General features: G+C 51.3%; 1 protein-coding gene across 6 annotated transcripts in view; it reads right to left on the reverse strand.

Annotated features, from left to right (window-relative positions):
• The window catches only part of DTX2 (deltex E3 ubiquitin ligase 2), a 34,732-nt gene extending 17,342 nt beyond the window's left edge, over positions 1-17,390 (reverse strand). For 2 of the 6 annotated variants that reach the window (XM_070230816.1, XM_005598672.4), the window contains exons 1-4: positions 17,201-17,364; positions 15,894-15,980; positions 4,406-4,754; positions 2,085-2,724 (exon numbers count right to left, since the gene is read on the reverse strand). In XM_070230816.1, coding sequence (XP_070086917.1) covers positions 2,085-2,724; positions 4,406-4,673 — 908 coding nt within the window. In that variant the 5' untranslated portion in view covers positions 4,674-4,754; positions 15,894-15,980; positions 17,201-17,364. Of the gene's footprint in view, positions 1-2,084; positions 2,725-4,405; positions 4,755-15,893; positions 16,059-17,200 lie in introns of all 6 variants that reach the window. The other 4 variants (XM_014729914.3, XM_014729913.3, XM_070230817.1 and 1 more) reach the window with 4 other exon arrangements.
• Positions 17,391-24,391: the final 7,001 nt, after the last annotated feature.

Genomic DNA, 24,391 nt, shown 5'->3' on the forward strand with positions numbered 1-24,391 from the left:
ACTACAAATTAGATAGGGGAAAACCCTGTTTTTCAAAGCAAGGATAGGCCCATGCAAGTGAGGGCCACCCCTCCCAGCTCCTGAAAAACTGGAGGAGATGCAGATGAACACCCACCTTAGGAGGCAGGCCCCTTTGAGGCTGTTTCGACTAGCACAGCCAGCTGGCCTGGTTCCCTCCTGGCTTACAACACAGGGCAAGCAGCAACACGCATGGCCCAGCAGCAAAGGCAACACCGCCTGGCCCACCCGCCCTCCCTTCTGTAACTTGCCTGGCCTGAGCCAGGAGAGCCCACATCAGCAGTCTCTCAGGCCCTCAGGGTGGGGAGGGGAGACCCCAGAGAAATATCAGGGGAGACCAAGGAGAGCCCCACACCAGAAGAAAACAACAAAGCCCATTAAGTCGCCTGGCTCAATCCCAGAACCCCAGCTCTAGAACTATCTAGAAATTTGCCTCAAGATAATTTGTAAGCCCTTAAGAAGCCCCAGGAGGCGAGGCAAAGCCCACCTAGGAGAAGCAGCTCCAGCCCTGCTGAGCAGCACTCTGGGCAGAAAGCCACAGCACACCTCTCTCAGAGAGGCCTCGTGGAGCACTGGGGGCCCGGACAGCGCAGACTGCTCAGGCCCACATGAGGGTCCACAGGGAAGGCCCGAGGGAGACCTCCTGTGCTCCCAGTTCCCAGAAAGATCGCCGATCCACACGCCTCGACTCCCAGAAGACGCCCGCCCCAGCCTGGCCCGTGCCCCTCGGTCTACGGGACTCCTCCACACTCAGCCCCAGGACGCCTGCTGCCTCCCTCCCACCCTGACTCTGAGAGAGCTTCAAGAACTCTATTGTCCCCCACAGCCCACTCTGGGGCCTAGGTTTAATTCCAGCTCTGCCACTTGTTGGCTGTGCTGCCAACCTCCAGCCTCAGTGTGTTCACCTGCAAGCTGAAGACAACACCCACCACACGGCCGTCGTGAGGATTCATGAAATCACTCACGCAGCCTGCTCAACAGGGCCCAGCTATAATATGTGCTCAGTGAATGGCAGCTGTCACTGTGTCCTACAGAAGCTGGCAGGGTCCTCTGAAACCTAGCTTGAAAAAATGCTAGAGGCCCAAGAAGCTGCTGAGAATGGTCTTGGCCACACTGGGCAGCTTCAGCCCTCACTGTGGTCAAGCAGGCAGGGTTGGGGCTGGGTGAGCGAGGCGGCACCATGATGCCGACTGGCCGATGTTGGTTCAAATCAACAAGACATGACTGACTCCCTAGGGATCAGGGCAGCCACAGGCCGACATGTCCCATCACCTGCTGCCCAGGTCACCCTCTCTCAGAAATCAGCCCGATCCCAGCTAACACTCTGAATTCTCAGAATGTTCTCCTGGCCCAAGACTCCCAGTAATGATCAGTGATGAGGCACCTCATCAGTGACGGGCCTCTGAGCACCTGGGAGCAGCCCACTACACACACATGCTGGCCATGCCAGGGGCTTTCTCACTTCAAAGTGCCATGTGGTCTGGAGGGGGCCTATTTTATCATCCTTCTCAAAGTGCAGAGGGCTCTGGGCTGGACTGCACCAACACAGGGGCTGTCCCGTGTCACCTGTTGCCACTGCCCCTAACTCGGCATTTTGTTTTCTCTTCAACCAACTTTTAAGCACCAAAACTGGGTTCACAGCCTTCCTAACCGTGGGCTTAGGGAGTGGGCTGAATCTTTCATGTCTGTGTCTTCAGGGCCTGGCACACAGGAGGAGCCAATGAAATGTGCTCAGGTACACGGCACCAGCTATGCGGCACACAGGCACAGCCACAAGGCCATGAACTGCTCCACACAGAGGGCCTGATTCTCCTGAGCGAATGAAGGCATTACCGGGTTTAAGCCCTACGGCAACTACCAACCCTCAAGTACAAAGGTCAGCTAGGCTCTGTGGGACGCAAGGCTGTGGACGGCCTTTGAACACACAAGGAGACGCAGGAGGGACGACCAAGGAGGCAGGTTGACTGACAGGTATTTGGGCAAGAATTTCCAGCTAAGTAACAGCAGAAACCCAAACCTGCTAAGGCATGCGGGTGGACAAAACAACCCTCCATAAGGCAAGATACCTGGCTCCACTGGCAGTGGACGGTGCTGGGGGCTGGTGCTGCGCTCCCAGGTGGGAGAGGCTGGAGCGGTAGAGGGGCTGGTTCCCCAGGGAGGGCGGCGGCACCCCACCCCAGGGGTTGGTGGTGTTCAGCCTGGGCGCAGACCTGGCCCCAGAGAGTGAGGGCTTGTTGTATGGGGCAAAGGCCTGGTGGGCCCCAAAGGCAATGGCGGTCCTGTGGGGATGCTGGGAGACAGGGTACGCGGGGAGGTTGGTCATGGAGTGGCGGTAGCGGCCCGACACGGGGCCAGTTCTGCCGCTGTTGAGGCACTGATGGCAAGAGCAGGCGACTCCTGTGTGGCCTGGTGGAGCAATGATGGTGGTCACCGGGTAAGGGGGCCCTGCCTGGCGCCGCACGCTACGGCAGAAGCTCGAAGTCTTGTTGGTCTGTGTGTGGGTGCTGTAGTTGACAGTATAGTTGTACCCCAGGGGGGCCAAGTCCACAAGCTGGTTGCCCCTGGCCACCTGCTGCTCCAGATAGTCACAGACGCTGGCTTCATACGCTGTCCAGGAGCCGTCGTCACTCAGCCACTCCCAGATGATGCCCCGACCAGGGGCTGAGTGCTGGGGAAACAGGTGTCTCCGCACAGACCGCATGGTGCCTGTTTTAAAAGGAATATTTACACATAAATGGTTAATCTGCAAGCCCCCCAAAACCAAGAGAGTTTAAAAATTCATTTTCCCACAACCAAAATAAACCAGTATGATCACAGTGCATCTATGGTCATGTTGTTATTTGACCTAAAGGCTGGCATTGGTTATTTTTCCCAAATTTTGGGTGAAGGGTAGACAGCTCTCGAGGTAAAGAAACTGGGGCCCAAAGAGATCAAACAGCAGAAGGGTAGCCGCGATCCTCGCCAGGAGGCAGGGATGCTGGAAGCTTAGGACAAAGAACAGCTGTGGCTCAGACTCCAGGAAGCTCCTCAGATTTCTAATGCTGAAACCTATACAGCCCCACTTAAAAAACTGAAAACAAAAGAGAACAAAGAAAATTAAATCACCTGTAACCCAACCACCAAAAGGAAGGCACACAGTTTATATGGCAAGGCCTTTCTTCCCATCCAGTCTTTCAAGCATGTGCACTTAGGTGGCTGCTGACCACACTGGAAACTTCCTGCCGTTTTCATGTATCATGCCTTAAGGACTTCCTATGTCTCTACCACCTCGTAAAACTCAATAATTGTTACATAATTCTTTTATATGGATCTGCCATTCCCTTCGACTTCTCAAGTAGCAACTACTGGGAAGCACCCCATGGGTAGCTATTATTCTTAATAAACCAAACCTGAAGATTGAGGAAAAAAAGAAAAAAGACCACTTTGGGCCATGCTTCCAACAGCACTTGCCAAAAGCTGATCCCTGCAAACTTAACCACTCGGCCATGGGGCCAGCCCCTGGGCCAATAATTCTTTGTCATGGGGCCAGTCCTGTACATTGTAGGATGTTTAGTAGCATCCCTGGCCTCCACCCCTAGATGCCAGTAGCACCTCTCCCCACCATAGTCACGATAATCAAAAATGCTTCCAAACATTGTCAAACGCCCTGGGAGACAAAAATCACTCCCAGTTGAGAACCACTGAGTTAGACGGACAGGGTATAGCACCGGGAGGAAGCCGGTGGCCCCATTCACAGTAACACTGACCAAAACACAAAGTGGGGCCAGCCTCATGGCCGAGCGGTTAAGTTCACGCACTCCACTTTGGCGGTCCAGGGTTTCACCGGTTCGGATCCTGGGTGCGGACCTAGCACCGCTTGTCGAGCCATGCTGAGATGGCATCCAACAGCACAACTAGAAGGACCTACAACTAGAATATACAACTATGCACTGGGGGGCTTTGGGGACAAGAAGACGAAAAACACACACACACACAAAACAAACACAGGTACACAGGAGAGTGAAGCAACCTGCCCAGGACACAGAGTTACAGTGCAGTGGAGCAGTATTCAGCACCAGGCCCTCCTAATCAGCATGGCATACTACCTTCATGCCAGCCTGCTTGCCTTCGAATCTCTGCAGGTAGAGAGAGGCATCTTTGGTTTGGAAGACAAGGGAAAAGGGGCTGGGAAGGCCTCTAACTGTGCTCCCAAGGCATGCTCTCCTACTAAGGGGGACATTGCATACAGTGTGGTACCTGCCATCACTCACAGCACCCGCCTCCCGATCGCCTGCATTTCAGGGACAGGACGAAGCTCTGAGAGTCACTTCTATAACCCCGACACGTAGCATGGCACCCACCCCAAAGCAGGTGCTCAGACATGTACTAGAGGCAAGAAGTGTCTTACCCGTGTCCTGGCGGAACTGGGTCCAGCTGGGGAGGTCGATGATGTACGGGGCCAGTGAGGGGTCAGCTTGGCCTAAGGGGATGCTGTGGGCCAGGCTCCCTAGGCCAAAGCGCTGGCCCTTCTGCTGGACAAATTGCTGCTCGATGTAGCTGCAGACAGTGGCACTGTAGGGATGCCAGGTGCCCAGCCCGTCCTGCCATTCCCACACGGCCACTGCCACGGGGCTGGCATACACCTGAGCCAGGGAAGAGCTTGGGGCCATGGCCATCTTCCCCAGGACTCCTCCCAAAAAGCTTTAGACCACTCTGGGCTGGAGTCTTGGGTTCATCGCCCAGTGCTTCCAGCAGACCTGCAAACAGGACAGACAAGCAGTTACCGAAACACACAGTGGCCCTGCCAGAGATGGCCTCAGAGCAGGGAAAAAATCATGCTCTTCCACAGTCGGTTTTTTCCAAACACCTTAAGGGCATCGTGAAGCAAGTACCTGATCCTGCTTTTTGCTCAGTCAGCCACGAAGAATTCAGAGTCAACCAAGCAGCCTACCTACCTCTGCGGATGTTCAGGAAGATACAGTAGAGTGAATTTTGGGTCCTAATCATCAGCCCAGCTTGTCTTTTTACCAATAATTTCCCTCTGACCCAACTACTACATGTGTATCCTTTTATACTGTATGTATTTTCATGAGTCACCCCAAATCCTTCGTGGGCCAAGGCCATGATGACCCCTGAGATCTGTGTGAGGGCTCTACGGTTCCCAAAGCTGGTTTGTTTATTAACACCTGCTAGGCTACAGATGGGAACAAACTGTGTCAGAAAGAACCAGAGGCTCAAGGACACCCAGGGGGTCAGTGGCAGAGCTGGGACTCAAAGCATGGGTCCTAGCTCCACCCAGGTCTCCAGGCTGCCCCTTGCGGCATCATTAACCACAAAGGATGCCCTAGGCGGACATTAAAATCTCAGCATGCCAAAGCCCTCCCTCCCTGGCCTCTCTGCATCCCTCTCCCTGTGCCTGTGCCTCACTGGCCAGCAGGCAGGTCCAGAGAGCTTACATTCATCTCCCGAGACTTTCTCCCAGTCACTCCACCCCTCCCTCTTCCCTTGGAAACTCTACCGTCCTTCAAGCCCAGCCTGCGCCATTCAGGGAGCCCTTCCCCGGCCACTCGGCACATGAACTTCTCCTTGGCCGCACCAACCAGAAGGCTAATGCCCATCCACACATAAGTACAATGACGTTCCATGTCTCTCTGCCCCCCCAGATGGCAGCCACCCAGGAGACTGCCTTGTCCACAGCCGTATCGCCAAGCCCAGCACAAGCCCTGTCATGTATAAGGGTCACAGTTCAAAACACGGCTGAACGCAAGTGGAGGATGATTCTATGTTCTGCGGCTATCTGCAGGAGCAAAGAGGTCTGTGAACGCATTCCATCGTGTGGTACCCCGGAGCACCAGCTCTAGAGTCAAGAGGAACAGGACCAACATTTAGTGACAGACGCCAAATGTACCCGTCTCATTTCAGCCTAACAGACTGACAGATGGTACTTCTCCCACTTTATGGACAGGAAACCAAGGCTCAAAGAAGTCAAGGTCTTATTGAAGGTCACAGTATTCTGCTAAGTGGCAGCACAGAGAACCAACCCAGATCGATCTAGCTCTAACGCCCATTTTCTTAGAGAGGAAGGCTCAGCCTGAGCTCTGCCTTAGGCTCCACTTACAGGCCCCACTTGGGCAGAAGAAGGAAGGGAGAGAGGAACCCTCATCTCAAGCCCCAAGTCCCCTCAGCTCCTCGCAGGGCCCTGGTGCCAACAGGTTCCTAGTCACACCATCTGCTCTGATTACCACACAACCCCCTTAAGCACACACATCGAATTTTATCCTTTTTGCAGAGGCCCAGGGAGTTGCAATGGCTTGCTTACGTGGCAAGTAACAGGGCTGGGATTGAGCTTGTGCTGCTGTCCCTCGGACTGCAGACACCATCAAGGTTTCAGTGAGAAGCCACAGGCAGCTGCCCCCCAAGGGAGGGAGAGCTGGAGCAGCGGCGAAGAGGAGCAGGCACGGGCTCTGGCGTCACCTCGCCGCTTCCTTGCTCCGCTTGCTGTGGCATCATCTTGAGGATGGTATTTAAGCTCAGCAAGCACCTTGGCCTCCCTCCCTTTCCCTGCCCTCACCCCCCACACCTACCCACCCTTCGAGCCTGGGTGAGGAGTGGCGGCCCCGGGCGGCCCCAGGCTACACAGTATGAGAACGCAGGCCATGAGTCAGGCCTGCAATCACCCTGAGCACACCTGTGGGTGGCAGGCCTGCCACTGAGCTGCCAATTGATCCAACAAAAGCCCATATCCAGCCCTGGAAGATTAGACCTGGGATGCCCTCAGGATGGCTGGTTGGCTTATTAACTCAGTGCCTGCAATTAGGAGTCTCTGTAGCCACATCCAAGAACAAATCACAGGACTGGCTTCGGAGCCAACTACTCCTGAGTCCGGACTTTCCTCCTGGCAGCGTCACTCATCCCTCAAGCAGCAGGGACCTCCCACACACCAGCGCATGTAGATGTCCCAGCATGCCCACACATCCCCAGATGAACCAACTCGCAGAGCTCTGCCAAACAGCCTGCGAAACACAGTCAAGAACTTCAGCTAAAGCTTTTCATGAAAGCGTTCAGCCCCCAGACTCTGGGCCCACCATGGTCCAGGCCCTGTCGGGGTCCTGGAGACCCAGAGATGAGGAGGTCATGGTGTACAAGCCCCCCCATGACTGGCCACGGTCCCCACTCATACCAAGGCCTCCACCCTTGGTACCTATATCCAGCCCTGTCAAAATCCAGCAAATGCCAGAAGATTAGGAGCCATTTCTCGCCTCCCAGCCATTGATCCTGCTGGTATATGTGTCCAGACTCCTGTCCTCTCTCCACCTGAGCCCCCAAGCAAACAGCCATTTTTTCAGACTCAGCCACCTCCTCTCCTGAGCCCTCTGACCCACCAGAAAGGGCTGACTCCACCCTCCAGTGCGTCTTCACTGCATAACCTGCTCACCCAAACACGACTGTATTTACTGGTTTCAGTATGTCTCCCCATTGGAGCAGGAACTTCCTGAGGGCAGAGCTGCGGCAGACCTAAGCTGGGGCCGCGGCTCTTCAAATGCCCAATATCCCAGAGGGTCTGAACCCCCAGAGGACGAAAGCAAGGAGAACCTTCCGCTCTGGGGGCCTGGGGCACGTTTGGTGCAATGCCCAGAAACACCCACTGGTGTTCCACTTGAACACAGCAATTATGCACACACAGCAGTTGTGTCAATGCGCCCATTCTCTGCAAAACCTCTGCCATCACGAAGCTGCAGTTCAAAAACCTAATTTGTCTTGGCTCCTAAGAATGGCGGCTATTTAGGGTGTTCTTAATTATGACAATTATATTATAATCGGCCAGGGAGAAAAGCCTCAATTAGGAGACAACCTAAACATCTTACAATAAGAGAATTCTTCATAAATTATGGTACATCCTAATGAGGAGATACAAGCCCTGCAAAATGTTTAGCAAAAGGCTTACAGACCTGAGATCATGCTCACAAGTTAACACAGAATGCGTAACTGGACACACTATGCTCTCAGGCAGGTGAGTGTGCCATTTACTGAGCACCTACCATGTGGCACACACTGGTGCTTTTGTCATCCAGTTCTCTCAACCCTCAACTGCCCTCGCAGGTAGGGACTATCCCCATTCTACAAACGAGGGAGCTGAGGCCAAAAGAAATTCAGAACTTACCCAAGGCCAGGCGGCCAGTCTGTGGAACCATGAAGCCTGTGTTGTTTCGATCTTATATAAAAAAATTTTTAAACGGCTGGGAGGTACACTCTTAATAGGAGTGATTAAATTCTAGGATCATTTTTCTTTAGCTCTTTCTGTACTTGCAAATGTTCTACAACGATCATATGACCTTTCATGATCAGAACAAAGTTATTTTTTTTAAAATATCAACAACTTTGACCACGAGAAAACCATCCTGCTTTCCCCTGCATTCTCCTGTCAGACATAGCTGCAAAGCCCTGTGCCCAGCGCTGTGGCTCTGAGGCACAGAGGAAGGCCGCCAGCCAACCATTTTCACACAGAAGAAAAAAGTTGCACGTGCCCACCAAGAGCCCTTCTATTTGCAGAGGATTTAGAAAAGCTTTAGAACAAGGTCTGAGCTGGCACAAGAATCTCAGCGAAAATCATCCTGCCTAACTGTGGGCCTCGGGGAGGGAGAACCACCCAAACGGGTCCCGGTGCAGTTGCGGCCTCCGGGAAGAAGGCCCCAGGTGTGGTTTCTAAACCGGTGCTCAGATCAAGAGATTATCAACTTGCCAACAAGTGAGAAGCCCGTTTCAACACTCCCGAGCCCACCAAAATATGTAACAACCTGGACTCCGCCTGGGCCCGGCCATTTACCTTCAGTCCCCACTGCTGCCGCAGTGTGCTCCCCAGCTGTCCTGAGCAGAGAGGAGCCCAGCTCACCCCTGTGCCGCAGCGAGGGGCACCTCCACTCGGCCTCCCCCATGCTCGGTGACCTCAGGACAGTCACCTCCCCTTCTCCACGCTCTACTACTCAGGCAGTGGGATGGGCTTTCCAGCCTTGTATGAGCAGAACTTTCCTCCAAATGTGTTCACACGCCACCCACTGATATGTAAGACGCAGAAATGTGCGGGTGCTCTTTTCGACACAAAAGTGGCCTCCATTCCTAATCTTTGCAGAACAGAGACGTCTTGAGGAGCATGGATTGGAAACCAGTGAGACCAGGAGGTGACTTCAAGTCCTATTTCCTGAGCTGCCTCTTTCGGGCGCTTTCCTGGGCCTGAAACTCCACACCCCATGCCAAGCAGGTGACACGGTGAGCATGACCTTAACTACAGCACGGCCTGCGAGGACTCCTGACAGTGCAGGCGGCCCCCGGCACCGTCAGGAAGCCTCCCCACGGACCTGGGAAAGAGGAAGGCCGCACAGGAACATCCAAGAAACCATCTCCTTTACTGAAATCGCTTTTTAATACAAATTTAAAACAATGAAATATTATTTTTTGCCTATCAAAATAGTAAAAATAACTTAATTTCAACACTCAGCGCTGGGAAGAGTACACTGAGACTTCACACGGCTGGGAAGGATAAAACCTTTCCAGAGAACAGTTTGGTAATGTACCAAAAGGTTTAAAAATGTTCACTTCCTTTGACCCAGTAAAGAATCTAACTTAAGGAGATTACAGAAAAACTTTGACATACAGACATATTCACCACGGCACTATTTTATCCAGGTAGAAGAGAAGCACAGAGGAAACTCAATAGAAATGTACCAAAACGTTAACAACGGCTGCCTTTGAGTGGAGAAACGATAGGAGACCTTTTGTTCAACTTTCTTATATATCTGAACTTTTCACATTTTCTAAAGTGAGAAAGTATCACTTCTGTTATCGGAAACAAACCTCTTTAAAATGCCCAACACTTTTAAAAGATCATAAATATAAACCCGACCACCACCACTGTTACCTACCATTGTCACTTTATTATTTTTTATTAATTTTTGGGGGTAAGCTAACATCCACTGCCAATCCTTTTTTTTTTTCCTTCTCCCTTTTTTTTTTTTTGCTGAGGAAGACTGGCCCTGAGCTAACATCCATGCCCATCTTCCTCTCCTTTCTATGTGTGATGCCTGCCACAGCATGGCTTGACAAGTGGTGTGTAGGTCTGCACCCAGGATCCAAACCAGCAAACCCCGGGCCGCTGAAATGGAACATGTGAACTTAACTGCTGCACCACTGGGCCGGCTCCACCATCATTACTTTAAGCGGCTGCTACTACCCCAGGGGAGTTTCACTAATAACAGGACTTGTCAAAGTACCACAGCATCTCCCTGCCAAGAGACGCATCCCCCATCCCTGGGCTCCAAGAAAATGCGTAAAACAGACCATGCAGGTGCCTAAACCATTGCAAGGTTGAGCACTGCAAGATGGGCCTTTTGTCTTGAGAGAACTGGCTCAAGCCCACGCCACCCAGGACTTACTAGGTCTCTGAGACGGAAGGAAACTAACACACGACTTGTCCCTTGCACACTGGGCTGCTGGAAGGGAACTGACAACTCGTCTTCTAGCTGGTGCCCGCCTTGAGCCCCCCAGGGGCAGGTCAGGGCAGAACCTTCCAAATGGGGCTCAGGAAGCCACAGGGTGGCCGGGGGCGGGCTCCAGCAACCTACAATTCCCTTGTGGGCACATCCTCCACCAGCACCAAGAACCTGCAGCTCCTTCTCCGCCAGGAGCAACCCGACCACCCACATGTAGTCCGAGGGCAGAGCCCCCTTCCCAGGTCTATGCATGGGCCAAAAGGGGGACTGTGGCAGCAGTGGCAGGTGCACTGGCAGTGAGCACAGCAACGGCTACCAACAAAGAGCTTACTATGCACCAGTCAGCGTGCTAAGTACCTCATACATGTTCTCATTTAATCCTCACGATCCCAGGGGGCGGGTGTTAATCTCTAATTTTATAAATGAGAAAAGTGAGGCAAAAGAAGATAAGCAACTTGCCCAAGAATAAGCTGTATATGTAAATGCGAATCAGTTTCCAGAGTCCACCAAGACAGAAGGGGTGAACTGATACTGGGCAGATCAGCAGGCCAGATGTGTGTCTGCCAACATAATTTCAGTTTTTTAAAATTGAGCCAATGTTTAAAACTTGGAATATTTGCCATTAAAAAAAAACAAAAAACAAAGTCCAGATCTCCAGCTTCTCTTGAAAACCAGAAAAGTTGGCAACATTTGCTGGCCTGACCTAGATTCATTACCCAGCCAGCAACAACGAGCTGAACCACCACGAGGACAGGGACGTCCTCTGCAGGTTGCCACAGTTACCATGACTCCTCGTGGCAGGGGTCAGTCAGCAAACACTTCCTGTAAAGGGCCAGAAAGTCCACACTCACGACGGGGATCCGTTCTGAGAAACACATGCACTGTTAGGCGATTTTGTGGTTGTGCGAACACCACAGAGCGTACTTACACAAACCTAGATGGTACAGCCGACTACACACCTAGGATCCACTACAATCTTAGGGAACCCTGTCTTATATGCGGTCTGTTGTTGACTGAAACATCATTATGTGGCACGTGACCGTATTTTAAGCTTTGCAGGACAAAAAGCGTCTGTCGCAACTACGCGACTCTGCCATTATAGTGTGAAAACAGCCATAGACAACATGTAAACTAACCAGAGTAGTTGTGTTCCAATAAAATTTTATTAACAAAAACAGGCTGGGGGCGGGATTTGGCCCACAGCACATGGTGTGCCAACCCTGCCCTACTGCCTCTCCACAGCTATCACAGCGCGCCCACTGCCATCGAGTTGAGAAATCCTTCTCTCAACCCATTTCTCTATCACAAAGTGGGCGAGCGCTTACGCCTCCGGCTAGCCTCCCCAACAACACGCCCTGCCCTCTGCAGACATGCCAGTCTTTGCCCAGCACCTGAGGATGAAACATAGCATGTTGTCAGGGCCACCCCCAGGCACCCCAACTGCTTCCCAGAGCCAGACCAGGCCTCGACACCTCCCCCTGTATGGGGAAATCGGGCCCTGGCCTACCTCTCTAGCTCTGCACACTTCCCCTGGACCCTTTTCCCTGTTCCCACAGCTTCCATAATCCCGTGCATGCAGATCACCCAAATCTTTCTTCAGATACCTGCCTGAGTCCCTCGACTCTCTGCTCCAGCCATCAGCAACTCCATGAAGGGCCCCGAACTGGCCAGGCTTCTTCATGCCCCTCACCCCCACTGAGAGTGTCCATCCCACCTGTCCACTTACTTATTTCTTAATTCCCAGCTTGAGCCTCTCTGCCCTGTGAAATGTTTCCTACACCCACAGGGAGAAGTGGCACTTGTAACAACCAACAACCAAGTGACTTCTGAGTGCAATGATCTACCGTCCCCTCCACTAGGACATAGGTTCCTGAAAGGCAAGCATTATGGCCAGGAAAAGATTTTTTTTTTTTTTTTTTGCTGGGAAAGATTCACTCTGAGCTAACATCTGTTGCCAATCTTCCTCTCTACTTTTTTTTTCCCCAATGCCCCAGCCCATAGTTGTATATTTTAATTGCAAGTCCTTCTGGTTCTTCTACGGGAGCTGCCGCCACATCACAGCTACTGACACACAGGTGGTGTGGCTCCACGCCCAGGAACCGAACCCAGGGTGCCGAAGCGGAGTGTGCCGAACTTTAACCGCTAGGCCATCAGGGAAAGATTTTTCGAACAAGACACACAACACTGACCATAAATGAAAAAATACATTTCATCATGTTAAAATTAAGTATGGTTGTTCAACAAAACATGCCTTAAAGAAAGTATAAAGATAAGTTACAAGCTGGAAGCAGATATTTACAATAAGCACAAAGGATTAAAATCAAGAATATATAAAGAACTCCTACAGGGCTGGCCCCGTGGCCGAGTGGTTAAGTTCACGCGCTCTGCTTTGGCAGCCCAGGGTTTCGTCGGTTCGGATCCTGGGCGTGGACACGGCATCGCTCGTCAGGCCACGCTGAGACGGTGTCCCACACAGCACAACCAGAGGCACCCACAACTAGAATATACAACTATGTACGGGGGCGGGGGGTGGGGGAGACACTTTAGGGAGAACAAGAGAAAAAAAAGAAGATTGGCAACAGATGTTAGCTCAGGTGCCAATCTTTAAAAAAAAAAAAAAAAAAAAGAGGGACCCGGCCGAGTGGTCAAGTTTGGGCACTCTGCTTCGGCCAAGGTTTCGCCGGTTCAGGTCCTGGGCGCAGCCATGCTGAGGTGGCATCCCACATGCCACAACTAGAAAGACACACAACTAAAAATACACAACTGTGTACCAGGGGGCCTTGGGGAGAAAAAGGAAAAAAAAATACAATCCTAAAAAAAAAACTCCTACAAACCAATTTTTTTAAAAAAGCACCAGGAAACCCACAGAAAATTTGGTGAAAGACATGAACAAATATTTCACAGGAAACACATATGCCAATAAACTTATGAAGAGATGTTCAATGTCAGGGCTCGGGGACATAGAAATCAAGATTCCAAAGAATCCATTCTATACCCACTTGATTGGCAAAAATTTTAAAAGCTTACATACAGCAAATTTTGGGAAGAATGTGGAGCAACTGGAAGTCCCAAACTCTGCTGGTGGTGGAGTGGAAATTGGTACGACCACCTCAGAAAAGTCTGGCAACATCTACAAACATTATTTACCCTATGACCCAGCAAAATAACACCCCGAAGTTCAGACCCAAGCACACTTCTGCACACGTACAAGAGGAACCATGGATGCAAATGTCCACAGCAACACGCTCGCAATAGCAAAAACCCAGAAAGCACCAAGTGCCCGTGGACCGAGGATCAGACGCATAAACCATGTGCACACCATGGAATATTCCTCAGTAGTCAATACAAATGAACCAGATGCCATGCAATAACATGGATAAATCTTACCTATATATTTTTTTACTTTCCTTAGAATACACAGGTACCAAACTATATATAAATGAAAGCAAGGAGACCATGGTTATCTCAGGTGGGAACAGGGGAAAGATGAAATGATTAGATGTAAATTTTGTTTCAAGACCCTAGCTTTTGTTTTGGGTGGATGGAATGCAGGAGCTTAATACATTCACTAAAAATAACTTAGTAAATAAGTAAAAGCAAGCCACACGTGACCACCGATGAGTGTGTATTAATCTATTTCTGTCTACCTGAGGTAAAAATGAAAACAAACACACAAAAGAGACCGTTTCCTTCATCTTTGTACTCCTAGGCCTGGCCCCCGATTTCTGCAGGCGCGTGTGGAATGAATGAGGACTTTTCTCCCTAGTCCACGGCCCCACCCCTGTTGGTGCCCTGAGCACCATGTGCGTGTCTGAAGCCAAACACCCTCCCTTCCTAACTCTCCTTTTCCTCCGAGATTCCCTGGCTCCACTCTGCCCCAAGCAGTTAGGAGAAAACCTGGGATTCCCGCTCCTCAGCTTCTCCCCTACAGCCCCACAGCTGCCTCGGCTTCCTCTCTGCTCCCGCCTCACCTCGTCAGCCCCAGCGGCCAGCATCTGGCTGCGACCTTGCTCAGTCCTCTCTCCCACTGGCCTCTCTAATTCTTGTCTCTCCTAGTCCACCTCAGAGGCGGGTGCAAGACTGAGCTTCCTGAAGTATTGCTCTGACCCTGTCTCCTCCACACCTGTGCTGGACTTCGGGGACAAAGTTCAAGTTCCTTGGGTTGACACTCAAAGCCCATTGCAATGCCTCCCTATCAAGAGTACTTGCCAGGGCACTTCCCTTCAATACACTCTTGCATCTTCATCTCCCCCTTCTTGATCCCTCCCAGAGTTGAAGTGATGACCCGCTACCCTCACATACATCCGGTTTGCCCACCGCCATCCTCACCTGACCCATACTTCCAAGGCCCAATTTAAACAGCACCTCCACGATGCCTTGAGGTGCCCAGCTGAAAGAACACACCTCTTACTAACTTCCACAGCATTCTGTCGGTCCCTTACAGTTCTCTATATCCATTCTAGCTCTTCAACGAGACTATGAACCTGAGGGCAAAATCTCACGTCCACCCCCGTGTCAGGGGCAGGCTCGATGGAAGGAATAGTCACAAAGAAAACAATCCAATCGAATGCACGCCACTTTCCAGCCGGTGTGCTCACTGAAAATGCCCAGTGTGGAATTCTGCTAAAATCCGCTGCGCCCCAGAGCCTTGGCGTGGGCCGCAAAACCCTCACACTCAGCCCTCGCCTCCCCTTCCAGCCTCCTCCACCCTACACCCAAGCCTTGTTGCTCCAGCCACATGAGCTGCTTACAGGGGCCCACGAGTGCCATGGAGCTTCACGACACCGCGCACGCCAAATCCTCTGCCAGCCTACTCCCCCACTTTCTGGGTCCTACTCTGTCTTCACAACTCACCTTAGTTATCATCTTCCAGAAGCCTTTCTGACCTTCCTAGCTTCCCTCCTACCCCTTCTTGGAGGAATGGGGGCTCTGCCCTGTGAGTCCCCCACCTCCCAACACACATCCCACTGACAACACCTTCTCACTATCTATGGTTCATCTGTCTTTTCCACCAAGCAATGAGCTCCCAGACGACAGAGCTCTGGTTCCTCATCTCTCTACCCCCAGGACTGAGCGTGGGGCTTGACGCAAAGGAGGCATCCTGTTGTGTCCATGTAACAAAAGAAATAAAACTTTCCAGTTCAAATGCAGAAACCATGACCTATGTCCTTCATCCCGAAAAGCATGTGTTAAAGTGGAAACCATGTGGAAAGGATCTTCTAAGACTGGTTAAACAGGAGAAGCCGTTGGCAAGAAGCCACTTGAATTTATTTGAGAGAGTTGGCAATCAACAATCAACTCCCAGGGCTCACCTTTATTCTGGAGACCTCACATTCCCCCCTCATCAGTCCCCACCTTATCTAATGAAAACCAGATTGAGAGGCAGCCGTGTCAGCTCCCCGTGGCTCTCACCTTTTCTCTCTGGAGAGCCGGCACAAACTGTCCCTTCTGGATGGAGACACCAGATCCTTAGGAGGAATGACTTGTTTGAGTTCCCATCTTGATATAAAATGCAAACAACAAAAACTGGGCAAATCTGAAAGTCTTGCTGACTCAGCAACACAAATTCCAAGGCACCTTTGCCAACAAGGAAGAAGATGGTCAGGTTTTAAATTGAGAAACAGCAGTTGGTGAAAACGAATGCACAGATGTTGGGTCCGTGTGCTACGGCTGGGGACTGGAAACCACCAGATTTATTGTTCAACAGCCTGGGCAGAGCAGAAGTACAATAGCCTCCCTCTGCCCACTACAATAATCAAGGGGATAGTTAAAAAAAACCTCAGCCCTTTCACAGAAAGGCCTAAAAGGACTTCATAAGCCAGTCTGCAGTGTAGGTCCCCAGGAAATTAGCAGAGAGGGTAAAAGTCTGACGAAGGTCACACAGCAAATAAAGAAGAGGCCTAGTTACAGTTACCCTGACGGTTTAAGTAAAGCCTGGTTTTGGCTATCAGAAAGTCCACCTCACAGAACTCTAGAGGAGCTAGGATGGCACGCAGAAATACCGAGTTTCTCAAGGGTCTAAGTGTCCGTGCACACACACTTTCCACTGGCACCGGCACTTGGGGAAGTGGAATCAGTGTGGAGGACAGTAGGTGGCTGAGAAAGGCGGGATGAAACGGGAGCTCCAGAAAAAGTCTCCTAGGTTCTCTTCAGCATCCACGACCCCCCAAAAGTGACCCCGGGCCTCAGGAACAGCAGCTTCCTGGAAAGCGGACCCTACTGGAGACGAGGGAAGCAGAGTTCAGAGGCAAACTCCTCTGAAGTACAGCCCCCGGCTCCAGCGAGTCGTCCACCAGGAGGCAGACCCCAGCAGAACCCGCACCCTAACCAGGCAGCCCGGTGGCAAACCTCTCCACCGCCTCCTCCGGGGCCTGTGGGAAGGGTGCACGCCTCCCGACAGACCCAAACTCGGGGTCTGCGCCCCTCCCCTGAGAGCTCTTCGGCTTCCACCCCGGCGCTCACCCTCGCACCCAGCACCCAGTCCTGCCCCGAGCTCCCAGCGCCTCCCAGTTCCCCCAACTCCCGCCTCCGGGACCTCCAGCCTGGAGGCCAGTCCTCACAATCCCCCCCGGACCTCACCCCGGGGCTCCCCTCGGCCCGGCCCAGCCCTCCCTCACTCCCACACCCGCCCCCTTCCGGCCCCAGCTCGGCTCGGTCTCCCCCGAGCCCTCGGGACCCCAGCTCTGGCGACGAGCCCGTGGCCTGCCTGCCCCTCTCACCGAGGCTGAGGACGGCGAGGGGGCAGGCTGAGGAGACCGCCGCGCTCGGGCAGCAGCTCGAGCTTGGCCTGGGCTCCGCTCCGGCTGCCGCTCTGACTCTAAGGAGGAGGCAGCCCGAGTGAAACTCGGCGTCGCAGCTTCCTTGTGCCCCGGTGCGCATGCTCAGGACGCGGGGCCTTCTGGGAAATGTAGTTCCGGTGGCGCGGCGGGGGGCGGGGCTGAACTCGACACATACCTAGTCAGGTGTATCTATTTTTCTTAGCCTGTTCACTCGTTACTTACTCTTTCGTTAATTTGCCGACTCATTTTAAATAGTTTTTACCGTCACAGACATGGTGCCAGGCCGCGTGCTAGGTACTGGGGATTAAAAGGTGAATCAGAAACTTGTTTTCTCTTCTGGGAGAGCTTCGTATCTACTTGACAGACATTTAAACACACAATTACAATATAGTGGGATAAATGTGATCAAGAAGTGGGAGCACGGGGGCCAGCCCTGTGGCCGAGTGGTTAAGTTCCTGTGCTCTGCTTTGGCGGCCCAGGGTTTCGCCCGTTCTGATCTTGGGCGCGGACATGGCACCGCTGGTCAGGCCATGCTGAGGCGGCAACCCACATCCCACAACTAGAAGGACCCACAACTAAAAAAAAAATACACAACTATGTATAGGGCGGGGGCGGGGGGGCCTTTGGGGAGAAAGAGGAAAAATAAAAAAATGAAAAAATTTTTAAAAAGTGGGAGCGCAGAAGGGTGTGCCTAATGGGGGGGCAGGGGTAGTGTCAGAAAGACGTCACAAAGGAGGTGACCCCCGAGTTGGATTTTGAAGCCCATGTAGAGGTTTGACAGATGGAGTACAGGGAAGCCCTTGCAGAGGAAGAGAGCTAGGAAAGTGCCCGAAACATTCAGGAAGCAGTGAAATTGCTGTCCTTGTGGCCAGGACAGAGGGTACATGGAGGGGATGAGGACAGAGAAAATGGATTAGGGTGTGGCAGGATATGAGTATGAGGAGAAGGCTGAGTAAGATTATGATGAACTTTAAATGCCATGCAAGGAATTTAGGCAACTGGAGCCAGTGGAAGGAGTTTAGCAGGGGAATGACAGGGTCAGCATAGCACTCTAGAAGGGTACCCTGTGTGGTGGGGTAGGATAAATTAAAGAGAGAGAAAAGAGCCAGGAAACCAGTTTGGAGGCTATTGCTGTAATCCAGGTCAAAGGTGATAAGACTTGAACGAGGCTGGTGACTAATCTTTTGGGATCACAGACCTCCTTTACAAAGCTCAAGATAGCTACTCCCAGAAAAACGTTTGCTGTAACTATTCACACGTGTACCCACACATTACACACACACACAATCTTTTTTAAAATTAATTAATTAGTTTATTTTTTTGAGGAAGATTAGCTCTGAGCTAACATCTGCTGCCAATCCTCCTCTTTTTGCTGAGAAAGACTGGCCCTGAGTTACCATCCGTGCCCATCTTCCTCTACTTTATATGTGGGACACCTGCCACAACATGGTTTGCCAAGCAGTGCCATGTCCGCACCCGGGATCTGAACTGGTGAACCCCTGGCCACCGAATCGGAATGTGTGAACTTAACTGCTGCGCCACCGGGCCAGCCCCTAACATGCACACAATATTGCATACAGTTTCAGGGGGTTCAGAGTCCTCTGAATCTTGGAGTCTAGGTAAGTATCCTTACGTAATCTAAAGTCACTCATACTTTATCAGGGATTTGAGGAAGATTTAGACTGCTGGAGCTGGAAGAAGAGATCTCCCCCATCATCCAGTTCTAACACTTTGTTTTATAGAAGAGGAAGCTGAGGCCCGAGAGGGGGAGTAACCCGCCCAAAGTTCGTGAAAGGACGAGGGCCTGCATCAGGCCATCTTTAGTGCCCTAGGCCAGGCGTCTGCCGCCCAGGAGCTGACTTAGAGGGCCCAGGCCTGAGTCTAGGACTGCACCAGAGTCACGTTCTCCCACTTACGCCCAGAGCCAGCCCTCCCTCGAGAAATGAAGGGTAGCATTTTACCTGTGATTTATATTAGATGGCTGCAATGCTACAGATTAGGATGGGAACGTTTCCCCTCCCCTCTGAAAGTGGCAGTTTTCTCAGCCATAACCATTGACAAATAGAAATGGCAAGCAATAGGATATATTGGAGTGTATGAAGAAGCCATTCGGTGTAAACCTAATTCGGCCTGACTTTGTTTTTCTAAAAGAACCTGACATGGCCATTGAGCAGGCATTGTATATCTGCTTTAAACATTTCCTATGGCAAGATCAGTGCCCTTAAAATAAAGGTGCACCTTCCCCCCAAATTGGCATTTCCTTAAGGATAAGCATCTTTCCTTAGGCTAGGAACTGATTGCTCTGCCAACCTGTGACCACCCACCTTAATACAACAGAACTGCCACCCTGCTGTGCAGACAGAGCAGTCACGTGACTATTGTAAAAGGGACATTTCAATCATATGTGAAACATCCTCTTTGAGGGTATATAACCTCTCTGTCCACCCCACTTCTTTGGTGCCCTTCCTTCCTCAGGGAAGAAAGGCCCCAGGCCATGGTCCTCACATTTTGGCTCAGAATAAACTCACCCAAATTTTCATTTATAGATTGGTTATGGATTATTTGCACTGACACCATCTGAAACATTCCTCGAGCACCTAATATATGCCATGCACTTGCCATGCATCACCTCATTGAATCCCCTCAAGGAGGTCAGTGCTATCATTATTCCCATTTTATTTTATTTTTCTTTTTTCAATCTTTTTTTTTTTTGAGGAAGATTAGTCCTGAGCTAACTGCTGCCAATCCTCTTTTTGCTGAGGAAGACTGGCCCTGAGCTAACATCTGTGCCCATCTTCCTCTACATTATATGTGAGATGCCTGACACAGCATGGCATGTCAAGCGGTGCCATGTCCACACCCGGGATCCGAACCGGTGAACCCCAGGCCTCCAAAGTGGAATGTGCGAACTTAACTGCTGCACCTCCGGGCTGGCCCAAATTATCCCCATTTTAAAGATGAGGATACTGAGGCCCAGAGCTTAAGCAATGTGTCTAAAGTCACACAGTTGACAACTGGCAGAGTTGGTCTTTAAATCGAGGTGGTGTCTAACTCCAGATTTGAGCACCCTCATGTGACTGGCCTCATTGCTAGGGGGTTGCAGAGGAAATGGTCTGATGCATTAGAGAAACCTCTCAACATCCAAAACATATTTTCTTAAGTGCTTCCTTTTCCCTCAGCCAAACACTGGAGTAATAGTTATTGTCCAAAAACCCCACTGCACACACACCTAGAGCCTCGGAGAGAACAATGGAGGAGGCTGGGCTGGAAAGGCTCTGGAGCCCAGGCTCTTCCGAGGGGAGGACTCTAAGCACAGCGAGCTGGAGGAGCTCCGGGGAAGGCTTCCTGGGGCTGCCAAGGTTGGGGACCAGTGTGGGAGCCAGGGTAAAGGCTGGAGTAGAGAAGTTTCACAGAGGCAGGAAGCAGGACACAACCTGGGTGCATGGGAGTGCCCTTCCACAAGATGGAGAACATTAGAAAAGGGGTGGGTTCATCAACAAGTTGAGCGTGAGGTAGGAGAGCGGGAAGAACATCCAGATGTGAGATTCTCGAGAGATCTGGGCCAGAAACAGGGATTCAGGAGTCACAGGCAATGAATTCATCTGAGAGGACCACAGAGGATGAGAAAGAGAAATCCAGGACTGAGGAACTCTGACTCTCGAAGAACAGGTGAGAGATAGAAGTGTCTGGAGAGAGGCGGGACTGGGGAACATCGGGTGAGCATGATGGCAGAGAACCAAGGAGAATGTCCCAGAAGGCAGTGCTCAGTGCTGACAGACACTTCTGAGAGGCCCAACCAGCTGGTCCCCTGGGAGGGCCTCCCAGTTCTGGGCTCATTTTTTCAGTTAAACAGCTGACTTCAAGAAAGGTCCCAAGGGGCTGGCCCCGTGGTGCAGCAGTTAAGTTTGCACGTTCTGCTTCAGAGGTCCGGGGTTCACCAGTTCAGATCCCAGGTGCGGACATGGCACCGCTCAGCAAGCCATGCTGTGGTAGGTGTCCCACATATAAAGTAGAGGAAGATGGGCACGGATGGTAACTCAGGGCCAGTCTTCCTCAGCAAAAAGAGGATTGGCAGCAGATGTTAGCTCAGGGCTAATCTTCCTCAAAAAAAGAGAAAAAAAAGAAAGGCCTCCAACTTCTGACTTAGGTACAGGGAGGCGATTAGTGACCACAGAGTGGTTTCCATTGAGAGGTAGGGGCTGGAGCAGATGTCTGTGGTTGTGAAGGCTAGGAATGCAGTCTGGGAGTGTAGACAACTTTTTCAAGAACAACTTTTGTGTTCCATACACTGGGGGCCGGGGGGCAGGGGCCAGCAGAGGATACACCCACTCCTGTGGGATGACGCCACTTACATAAGGTTGCCCACAGCTGTGTGTGTCTGAAGCATGCTAGCCCACACGGTAGGTAACAGCTCGGGGTAGGGGGACAGCAGGTGATTTTTCACTTTCTTTATCCTTTTCCTGTATCATTTGAGTGTCCCAATGAATAGTTCCATTTTTATAACCTGAAAAGAAAGACTATTTTTATTTGGGAAAAATAAAGAGTTCTGATCGTGAAAGGGAGCAAAATAGGGCAGCAGCAAGTGGCGGGGGGCGGGGCACGGCCTCTTCGGTTTTAGCCAGGAAAGAGTGAGTGCGCTGTGTTCTGAGGCTGCAGCAGGATGTCCCTCAGGAAGCTGGAAAGGAGGAAAACAGGACTGGCCACTTGCAAACAGAACTTTAAGCCAATATACATAGGAAAAGACCCAAAACCGCTGACCTGCCCTGCAGAGGCGGGCTGGGCAAGTAACCAGGGAACACTGGGTAGAAAGAATGAGGAAGACACAGGTGCTGATGGAACAGGTGGCCAAGATCTATTGTCAAGTAAAAAAGGAACTTTCAGAGCAGAGGGGCACCTATTTGTGTTTTTGGGGTTTGTTTTTAATGCACAGCCAGGCTTGCAGGCATAGAAAGTTTCTGGGAGGAAACCTAAGAAGCTCCGAGAAGGACGGGGATGAGCTGAGAATTTTTTAAAATTTCTTATGTACTCATGCCGTTTTTTTCTACTAGAAAAATGTGAGGTTGCCCCCCCCACACACACACACACAGTAGGGCAGCTTAGGTGTACCTTGTGCAAAGGCATGAAGCCTCGGGGTGCGCAGGGGCTGTGTCCTAAATGGTCTCCCCAGAAGGGGAGCCTTTTTTTTTAATGTCTCAAAGGCTGGAGTCTGTGCCGCCCACAGGCCTTCGAGGCCAAGCGACTGAGAATGAATGACGTGGTCCAAGAAAGAATGTGGCTGTTGGCCGTGGGGAGTGGTGGTGGCCAAAGAAACTTAGATTGAAAAAAAAGTCCTTGAACTCCACTCCAGGTGTCAGGGCTTGCTGCTTCGGGAGGTTCCAATCCTGGAACCAGCCCCGGCTCACCCAGGAGCAAGAAAAGACCAATGTAAAGCTGGGGAAAGGTAAGACGCTGGGGTCCAGTGTCGCTGCGAAGGGGCTCAGCACTTTTGGATGTTTTGCTTGCGAAGGCAGAATTCTGTTGCTTGGTGCCTCTGCTAATTGGCCCCCATCTGACACGCTGGAGGGATTGGCTGATTAGAAGCCACAGCTGCCTTGCTCATTATTTCTGATTAAGAGACAGCACCTGGCATCTCTGGGCAAGGTGCCGGCTCCGGACCCAGGTGTGAGCCACACAGTCAACAAAAGCGTGATGGCTTTGCAGCCCTGAGGAGTGAAGCAGCCTCCTGAAACAGCACTGCCTTGTGTAAGTTCCGGCCCCTTGGAACACATTTGGAACTGGCTCGTCCTTCTTTCGAGTTCCCTTGCTGCAGGTCTGAAATTAACTGACGTGCGCTCAGTTCACTCATCAGAGAAGTTTAACACTCAGCAATCGCACTGGGCCTGTTCCCCTCATCCATAGTTATTGTTCTGGTTGTGAATTAATGCTCTGGCACCCTGGTTGGGATCTAGAATTGCTCAAGGGGTCAGCTGTGGTGTGTGGACAAGCCAGGCTTCCTAGCCTAGGGCTGAGGGCACAATGTTATCTTGGGAGACGCAGTGCTATCTTTCTGCTGGTATTACCTCCCTCTGAAAACTTCCACTAGCCTAGGAGTTGCTTAGAATCTATTACTAAAAATACGTGACAAATCTAACAACTATCAGGAAAAAGTCTGAAATGGGCAAAAAGATTCCTGGCTGTCACCTTCCCAGATTATCTGAGTCCATAAATTGGTGCCTTTCCTAGTATTTGACTAAGGTATTTTGCAATTCTGTGAATTGCAGAAAACTGATAGTCATGCAAATGACTGCAAATGATTCTTTTCTGTATAGAGATGCAATTGACTTCTGCCCTATGGAAGAAGCCATTTTTGCATCTATCGGCAAATTCACTTCTGCCTTTCCTGATTAGCTTTGTAGAAGTCTGGTCTTTGAATTCTCCCTTGAACCAGTTTTTTTCCATCTTACAGTTTCCCTCAGTGAATGAGTTAAAACAAGATGTTTGACACATTTTCATTTTGTATTTATATGATCATGATTTTCCCCCCATTGTCCATTAACATACCTCATTTCCCTTTTTTCCCTGGCTACCAGGAAGCACAAAAGCAAAATTTTAAACCCACAAAGTGTTGATTCACCGAGAGTTGCACAGGATATAATGGGAAGCTCCCCCAAACAACAGGGAGAGGTGATAGAAAGTGGGACAACCCTCGGCTGCCTGCCATCTCCCTCCCTTTCCTGCTCAAGTTCCACCTTGAGGTCGGAAAGCAGGGCCCTGTGACGTTACTGCCGGCGGCTGTCTCTCCTGCCCTGACCGGGGCCAGGTTCAGCCTGAGCTGAGGCCCATCTGGAACTGCCTGGGGCTGACACTCAGGGTCATGTCCTAGTCACACTTCCTCCCCACACCATACACAGCCACTTCCTCTTTCTGCTGAGGACAGCAGAAGCTGAACGAGAGATGAGTTTCCAGAATGTTGCAACACCCGGGAACAGGAGGGCAAATAATGGAGGCGTGTTTGTGGCAGGGACAGTCCCCCAGGATGTCTTGGGAGTAGCCCTAGCTTAGAGAGCAGCTCCAACTGAACACATGTTGGGTACCAAGTATCACATTAGTCCTCACAATAACCCTGAAGTCAAGAACTCCCCCATCTGAAGC

Source organism: Equus caballus, chromosome 13 (genome assembly GCF_041296265.1).
Source record: "Equus caballus isolate H_3958 breed thoroughbred chromosome 13, TB-T2T, whole genome shotgun sequence".
In the NCBI taxonomy this organism is placed as follows: domain Eukaryota; kingdom Metazoa; phylum Chordata; class Mammalia; order Perissodactyla; family Equidae; genus Equus; species Equus caballus.